The sequence below is a fragment of the Branchiostoma floridae genome, chromosome 14 (assembly GCF_000003815.2).
Source record: "Branchiostoma floridae strain S238N-H82 chromosome 14, Bfl_VNyyK, whole genome shotgun sequence".
NCBI lineage: Eukaryota > Metazoa > Chordata > Leptocardii > Amphioxiformes > Branchiostomatidae > Branchiostoma > Branchiostoma floridae.
The window spans coordinates 3,925,753-3,935,092 of NC_049992.1; the positions used below are offsets into that span (position 1 = coordinate 3,925,753).

The 9,340-nt window shown below is 41.5% G+C and overlaps 1 protein-coding gene across 1 annotated transcript; it reads right to left on the reverse strand.

Annotated features, from left to right (window-relative positions):
- Positions 1-391: 391 nt before the first annotated feature.
- On the reverse strand, positions 392-4,016 carry LOC118429915 (cationic amino acid transporter 3-like). Its single transcript, XM_035840545.1, has 4 exons — positions 3,847-4,016; positions 2,556-2,664; positions 1,903-2,036; positions 392-734 (listed from the first exon to the last, which is right to left on the reverse strand). The coding sequence occupies exons 1-4, from the start codon at positions 3,997-3,999 to the stop codon at positions 678-680; spliced, it is 453 nt and encodes a 150-aa protein (XP_035696438.1). The 5' UTR covers positions 4,000-4,016; the 3' UTR covers positions 392-677.
- Positions 4,017-9,340: the final 5,324 nt, after the last annotated feature.

The following is a 9,340-nucleotide window of genomic DNA, read 5'->3' on the forward strand; positions in this document are numbered from 1 at the left end:
AATTTGAAATGTACAGTCACCTTTTGCGAATTCGATACAATAACTGAAACAGTAAAAATATCAAACATCGATTTTCCCTACTGTACACAAAATGATACTTATGACATACTGTTGCAAAATGTGCCAGAAGGTTTGGAGAAAGTTGCGTTGGTCCTTCAAGTTTCCATAAAATAATTCTTGATTATTTGTTACATTAAAATATGTTTCCTTTAAAAAGGCACATTTAGCAGCGGTTTTGATGCAGCATTTTGGACTTTTTGTTACTTTACAAAAATTATCTCATACTAAAGTTGTTATTTCAAAATAGATTGCAAGGATACAATGCCGACCCTTAGTTCATACGATCTTACAGAAGCACAATTTTGGTCTCATTTTATTAATCTATTATAACTATTGGACCTATGACAACCTTATAGAATAAAAACATTAAAGAGCCAAAGGCATTCTCTGCAGTTTTCCCCTGTGGATTTTGATAAAACAAGATATTTCAAGTGCTTAAAATATTTCTTATCTTAAAGTTTATTCAAAAACATTTTAAAGTCTAATACGAAGAACACTTGTAGTCAGGTTTTCTGCAAAAAGTTACGTCCTCACTGCTACCTAACCCTATAATTCATTTGGTGTCGAGCAGCTACCTATTAGTAAGCAAGTTGAGGGTTTTTGTTGAAAAGACCGTGTTAGTCACCATGAGTTTGCACTGCACCGTATACTCCATTGGAAGCTGCAAGCTTCTTCTGCAACATAATAAACAAAGGAACAAGCAAAGTAAGGCACTGACACCACACTGAAGCATGCAGGCTTACTGCAACAGACTACAGAGAGCAGACCTCAAAGATAGAAGAAGATCATTGCAGTCAGAAAAAAAAACTACAGAAGCTAGGAAAGCTCACAATGAACAGGACAAAGTGGAGAGAGCTGAAGACAGACTTATTGCAATGCAGCAGAAGAACACAGTGGAATACCCTAATAACTACTAAGCTGACTGTGATAGTGACAGTACAAAATAAGCACCTTTCAAGGAGTTTGTTACTTGATATGCTGGTACATTGAGGCATGAGGGAAGTGGCAAATACATGATGCAGATCAGAAATGCTTGAATGCCCTCCAAACCAGATGCTTGAGAATGATGTTGGATATCACACACAGAGGCCGTGGAGAATGGAGAATCTAGAGAGGATAAGAGAAAGAAGACAGTAGATGGGACACTTGAAGAGAACAAGAGAATGTAGAACAGCTGGAAAGATACTTGATTAGAAAGCACATGAGGAGAAGAGAAGGAAAGGAAGACAAAGGCTGTCATGGTAATCCAATGATGAAGATCTTCAAGCAATGAGGAGCTCATGACACTGGAGGGGGCTTGGGATACACAAACATAATTTATATACACTGGAGGCAAAGCATGGCCCGATAGGACACAGGAGGAGGCAAGGGAAGGAGTAACATAATGTCTACAAGACTGAGAGTGAAGCATGCAAGCACCTGTTGCCAGATGCAGCAAGCAGCCATTTGGCAATTCTCATTGCAACTTCCCATTGGTCCATGCTGATTCAAGCAGCAGTTGCATCATTTTCCAAATCAGGTTGAGGCACCATTGTGAACAATAAGTAATCTACTCATGCAGCATCTCATTTGCAGGTTTTTCTACAATAACTGAATCTAGAATTAATTGACTTTTGATCGTCCACATCATGCATTCTGTCCATTCTGGTTGGTCGAGGTCAGAGATCAAAGTTCATCACAGGAAGGACAGTGCTATTTTTCATAAGGTTACACTATTTTTGCAGGTTTTATGCTATTTTGACTTTTGACCTGCCCTGTCAAGTATTCTGTGCATTCTGATTGGTTGAAGTCAGAGATAAGGGGTCATGTCAAAGGTCATCTCAAGAGAGGAGTGGAATCCACCGTTTCAGAGCTGGAGCTTCTGTGCTCGCGTTGCCGGGTGTGGTTGGCCTGTTGCCGTGCGAGGGAGAGACTCTCCTGTTTGCGCAGGTGTTCCGAGCTGTGCCACATGCCGTAACCGAAGTAAATCACGAACCCTGAGGTCACAAACAGTCGGTAAACTTCAACAAACTTTTGTTACAACAAACTTCAGCAACCATCTGTTACAACTCACTTCTTTCATCATACATCTGGTTAAAACAACAATTGAGGAACCCTGAGGTTAATTACCAGTCAGTAAACAAGCTTTTGTTACAACAAACTTCTTTCAAAACAGACTTCTTTCACGCGAACTCTTTCCACAACTACCTTCTTCGACAACTACCTTCTTCGACAACTAACTTCTTCCACAACAAACTTCTTCCACAACAAACTTCTTTGAATTCACAACAAACTTCTTTTACATAGACCTTTGTTACAGCAAAGTTCTTTCACAATAAACTTCTGTTACAACAAACTTCTTTCACAACAAACTTTAGCTTCTGTTACATAACCACAGATTTAGATTACTATGCGAAATTTGGTTCCAACAATCTTTGGTTACAACAAACTTCAGTTACAACCAAAAATTCTCACAACAGACTGATGCAAGGAACAGCTGGTTTGGCATGACTTACCCACAGCCATCCAGACAGCGAAGCGGATCCACGTGGGCGCTGACAGTTTCATCATCAGGTAGATGTTCACAAACATGCTGAGGATGGGCAGCAGGGGGAGGGCTGGGACCTGCGGAAATTATGTAAATTACACCAGAGCCAGTTAAACATGTCCAAGCAACCACCTGTCATCATGAAGACACATTGAAACAAGGGGAGCGCTGGTACCTGCAGAATGCGTAAATTACTGTAAATGCATTTAAGTTCGCGGGGATTTAATTTCGCGGTAGCGGGAAAAAAGACTTTTCGCAGTGGTTTTAAGTTTGCGGTAGCACCATGCACTGTAGTCTCTTACTGCCATGGAAAAATGTTTGCAGCGGTTTTAAGTTCACAGTGAAGTGGCCACCGAGAAAAACGCAAACATTATACCACCGCAAAAGTTTCTGCATTTACAGTACACCAGAGCCAGTTAAACATGTCCAAGCAACCACCTGTCATCATGAAGAGGACACATTGAGACAGGGGGACCGCTGGCACCTGCAGAATATGTACAAATTGTAGTGTTACACCTATAGGCCTGCCTTTTTAGTACAGTCAAACTTGGCCAAGCAACCACCAGGCAGAGGCAACCACTTGTCGTCAGAGGACACATTTAAATACTCCAATCCACTTTTACATAGTTAAGACCCTCTCCCAACCAACCAGCAACCACTTAATTTTGTGCAGTTCTAAGGCCACACCAATTTAACTTCTTGGTTCACGGATTATTTCATAAAAAATATGGAGCGAGAGGGCGAAATAAAAATAAAAATTGTAAAATGGTTGGGGTAAAGGTAACGACTAATCCAAAACACAAAGAAAAAAAGTTTTCAGCTTGAAAAAAGTACAAAAACACTATTATTGTACAGTAACAGCATCTGTACCCACACTTTAAGGAGCTTATAATATAAAGGCCAATTTGCTACACCAGAAAGTTGGTGAATGGTTTCATTAATGGTGAAAATTTGCTGAGTGGTAATTTTTATTTTTATTTTTTTTTCCAAAAAATAGGAGCGAGCGAATCCGTGAACCAAGAAATTAAATTGGTGTGGCCTAAAGGGATATTCACCATCTACTCAACAACCAAAATTCATTGAAAGCAGCTATCAGTGAGTAAGTAAATGAGGATTTCTGTCAGCACAGTTACCCTTGGCTTCTTGTGTTTGGGTCTGTGACATCTTCGTAACATTAAAAATTCTCATTCCAAAAAATGGGGAAAAAATATATGCACATTTGCCACATGAATTTTTTTCTTATACAGCTGAACCTGTACCTTGAACTTGAGTCCCATGGTGCTCTGTGGCTGGACCCAGATGATGTTGATGATTCCGAGGATGACGGCAGCACAGAAACACACGAGCAGCACGGACCACCACGTCACCTGGGTGAACAGGGGCTGCTCCGCATAGACCAGCATGGCTGTCATACATACTATTACCACACCTGGAGAAAACAAAGAAATCAAAGATATCACACACCTGCATGTGAAATATTTCTAGATTTTGTGACATTTTTTATTCGCTATAATTAGTAATTTGCGTAAACAAGGGCTTCTCCGCGTAGACCAGCAGTGCTGTCATACATACTATAACCACACCTGGAGAAAACAAAAGAAATCAAAGATATCACACACCTGCATGTGAAATCTTTCTAGATTTTGTGACATTGCTTTATTATCTACAATTAGTGATCTGCAAAACAGGGGCTTCTCCGCATAGACCAGCACTCACAGGGCTGTCATACATACTATTACCACACCTGTAGAGGACACAAAATCAAAGATATCACACACCTGCATCTCCATATGAAATATTTCTAGGTTTTGTGACCTTACAATTGCATATAAACAGGGGCTTCTCAGTGTACACCAGCAGGGCTGTCATACATACTATAACCACACCTGGAGGAAACAAAGAAATAAAAGATATCACACACCTGCATGTGAAATATTTCTAGATTTTGTGACCTTACAATTGCATATAAATAGGAGCTTCTCAGTGTACACCAGCAGGGCTGTCATATCCACTATTACCACACCTGTAGAGGACACAAAATCAAAGATATCACACTCCAGCATCTGCATATGAAATATTTCTAGATTTTGTGACCTTGCTTTATTCATAATTTATATTTAGTGATCTGCATAAACAGGGGTTTCTCCAGCAGGGCTGTCATACCCACTATAACCACACCTGAAAGAAATACATAATTATTAATATTATAAGCATTTCTAGAGGGCCAAGAAACAAAGCATATGATTGTGCATTTGGAGATAATGACATACTGTAAATGCACAAATGTTTCTGCAGCTGGTGGTTTTATGTTGACCTGACTTCACCACGAACTTAAAACCACCGCGAACATTTTTCCATTATAGTATGAGACTCCATCTATGGCGCTACCCAAACTTAAAACCACCACGAACACTCCAATTTCCCGCTACCGCGAAAGTAAATCCCCGTGAACTTGAATGCATTTACAGCACATGTACATGTATCAGACATTAGAAAATCCATTCAACGTGTTGACAGCTCCCTCTGGCTACTTGGGATGGAACTACAACTAGAATCTTTTTGAAGTCCGTTGCTTCTGATCAGATAATTGTACAGTCATATACTAGTAGATCAGCATTTTCCATAATATGTCCTCCCCATTGACACTTGCTTCTTAATCTTAGCCATGACTGTTCCTTATTTTTTTCCTTGCCAAGACTTCTTGGCTCTCTTTGGTTCTAAGTAGGTCAGTGTAAGACCCTTGGCTCTGAGCTCCTTAAAGATCTTGATCTGAAGTAGGTTGGGAAGACACCTCGCATGCTAGCGAGACAAAACAACCTCGACCTGTGCGGTTCCTGCCGTGATGGTTGCCAGGGCAAAGACGTCTTCAAGCGTAAGACAGTCTCGCGTCTGGCAAGGAACCCAGATTTTCTCCTTCCTGCATCTTCTACACTGTCTGCATCTCAAGATGCAGATCCAGGATCATCTTGAGGATTAGTGAGGATTAGGAGATGCTGGAATTGCAGGGCTTCAAACGTAAGACAGTCTTGTATCTGGCAAGGAACCCAGATCTTCTCCTTCCTGCATCTTCTACACTGTCTGCATCTCAAGATGCAGATCCAGGATCATCTTGAGGATTAGTGAGGATTAGGAGATGCTGGAATTGCAGGGCTTCAAACGTAAGACAGTCTTGTATCTGGCAAGGAACCCAGATCTTCTCCTTCCTGCATCTTCTACACTGTCTGCATCTCAAGATGCAGATCCAGGATCATCTTGAGGATTAGTGAGGATTAGGAGATGCTGGAATTGCAGGGCTTCAAACGTAAGACAGTCTCACGTCTGGCAAGGAACCCAGATCTTCATCTTCCCGCATCTTCAGACTCTGCACTGTCTGCACTGTCACTAAGATGATGCAGATCCAGGATCATCCCATGGATTAGTGAGGATTAGAAGATGTTGGAATTGTTGGGATTAAGTAGAGGCTATTGGATAGGCAAACATGGGTTAGCCGGGCCGCCATTAACCAACAGAATACAGTACTTCTTGTACTTATTTCTGAGAGAAATAAGTCAACACGAGAACTTGTATCAGGGAGCTACGGGCGTTAACCTCAGGTATCAAAGCTTTGCACTTACAAGAACCCAATACACTCAAGAGGGCACGAGTGTGCAATGTGTAAGACAGCCACAGCAGATGCAAGTTTGTTGTTTGGAGTTTCTGTCTCCTAGAAGGACTTCTGACCAAGGATACAAGGGGTTCCCCCTACCCCTTTGTCTACTACTTAACGATAAAGCATCATGATTCCACCAAGGTCATCTAGAAGGAAGACAAGGAGAATGATGTTGTTATGAACGACAGATTTTATAATTACAGGAACAGTGGGAGGTGTTAACTTCTGTCTGGCTGTCAGAAGTTGGCAAAAACTATCATAAATCTTCAGCATGTGAAACTGGCCTTTGCAGAGACCAGACATAACATAGAAGCCAAACTTTGGTTGTGTTGAGATCAACTTGGCAAAGTTTTTAACAAAGATGAAGTGTTGGGTGCATTAGCAGTTGGCATCATCTTCAACTAGAAGAGCATTGTTCTGGCAGGTAACTGCATCAAATCAAACCAGTGTGTTAACATTTTTTCCTAGTTCCTTCCTGTGGTGTAGTGGTATTCACACTCTTCTACTTCAACAGATTGCCAAATTCCGTGGAGCCAAGAGCCTGGGTTTGCGTCCAGGTCTGGTCACAACTGAAAAAAGGGTTGCATCTTCATCTATTGGATACCGTTGGTAAAGCCGGGGGTCCTGTATAGTCTCTACCAGACTCCAGATTGCTGGAAAATCGTAGAAATGGAACAAATAGAGAGGAATATAACCGGCCAGGGAACAGCTCGCGATCCTAGATCCGTAGATCGCGTGCTGTTCCCTGGCCGGTTATATATCTCTGGCCGGCTTACTCCTCTATTTGTTCCATTTCTACGATTTTTCCAGCGACCTGGAGTCTGGTAGAGACTAGGTCCTGTATATGAGGAAGCTCAGGTGTTATCCTTATTAAGAATCAAACCCAACATACATTGTGTAGGGGCGTCAAAATATAGGTGTTACACTGACATAGGAGCATTGGAAGAGAGCGGCATCGGAACATCAGGGTTTCCCCTTTTCCCTCTGTCTGGCTGTCAGAAGTTGGCACCTTTACCCTCACTTCAAGAAGGCCAACATGCCCTGGCCAGTAAACTGGACTTGCCGTGAAAAGGCCAATTTTGTTTGTCTCTGATAGACTTGGCAGGGTAGGAGTATAGGGATCCCTATCATCTTCCTTGCATAGGTGGTGGCCAAGATCCCAAAGAGGCTGACCTGACAGTGTAACTGGCTTTTAACTGGCAGAACCATTGTTTATTGGCATGCAGGTAGATAGTACAAAGCTTAACTTTCTTCCAACATAAAAGTACACATGGATTAAATTTTCAAAGACCACTGTCAAGTTCTCCAGAATCAATACTGATGACGGGCAATCACTTCAGAACGGAAACTCACGAGAGATCCAGGCATGTGATCTTATTAACAAGTGATCTTCCGGATACGTGTCGTCAGCAATTGGTCAAACGTGCCAGGAAGTTTATAACGCCCACCGTCTCTGTTCAGTGATGGCTGGAGTGCCCTGATGTATCAGATATTTGTATACGTAGTTATAGAAATTAGACGAGTATCATTGTATTAATTGACTTGTTACTATTGCCTTACAATTGTACTATGTACAAATGTTGTGCAATAAAGTTCATTCATTCATTCATTATATATTTAGAGATATGTGCAAGCAGGTAGATTTGAGCTGACCATCAACCAAATGCACCTCAGTCAGCATGCAATTCGAGCTGGCAAGTTTTTCCATTGTCATTTTCTTGTCTGGCTGTCAATCTCTGCATGGCAGGACTAATGTTATCTCCATGCCAATATTGTTTTTGACGTGTCTGTCTATACCTGTCAGATGTATTTCTACAGCCCACTGTGTGTGTGTGTGTGTGTGTGTGTGTGTGTGTGTGTGTGTAAGAAGAGATGATATTTAGTATCAAGGAGGTTGTATATTCTGAATATAACCTCCTTGTTAGTATCAATGTACATGTATACATTGAGATCGCGTGGCGTAATCGGCAGTGCTTTGGACTCAGGCCCATGCAAGGGGTCCCGAGTTTGAACCCTGCCGTGTCGCCGATTGTGTGCCCTTGGGAAGGGCACTTTACACAACTTTCCTCACTTCACTCACTGGTAAGATAAGTACCAAGCTTTGGCTAGCAATGTTCCTTGGATTATAAGGACATTAAATAGAGACTGTGCCATAATAATCAACACCGTGATCGTGGGCACTAAAGAAGAGGAAGAAGAAAACAAAAAGAAAGTATATTTGGGCAAGTTTTTTTGGGATACAAACTAAGGTTAAGGTTGATTTTGAACCTGGTGACAGCTTTTCTTGTTTTCGATAGAATTAAAGTTGGGCTGACCATGGAGAATTGTTAGTCTGACTCTGAGTTCCAATTGGCACAGACTGACCAAAGTTCTTTCTGTGTCATCTTCAGTGTCTGGGTGTCACTTGTTGGCAGCTTGTTTGGAAATTTCACCTGTAGGAAATAGGTTATGGGTGTTGGCAGGAAGAGTAGGAGTGAACAGGAGGGGTGATTTCTGTCTGTCTGTGCACAATAAACCTTTGGCAGGTTGGAAAGTTTTGTTGGAAGGTTTAGTTGTGAAACTTTGGCAGTTACAGTCAGTGGTTTTGTTGGAAGGTTTGATTCTAGTGTAATGTCCGGCATGTCTGCATGTCCATGGTTCGTACATGACTTGGCAGAGATAGTGCTGAGTTGATGGCAACTCTGTTACAGGTTCTAAGAAGTTTTTTGGGAATGTAAGGAAGGGTTTGGCAGACTTTAAGAAAACACACATTAGCGTTAAACACATTCTTTAAGAACATATCAAAACCGGCTGTTCTGCTGCAGTACCTTAGAAAGCTGATAGGGAGTCCATTATCAAGCTTGTTAATTTTCCTTGCTCCTACGCACCTACCAAATATCATTAGAATCCAGTCATACTGCATCTCAAGTTATGCCACACACAAACAGACACACAAACGACACTAAAAATATAACCTTCTTGGCAAAGGAAAAAAAAAGAGGAAAACCAACAGTTGCCAAACCCTGAAAAAGGTCCTGACAAACTCCTGAAGCCTGCGTCCGTGTGTTTTACAATGTTTTTCCTTCCTGACTGTAACAGAAGCCTCCCCCAAGTTGTTGTTGTCA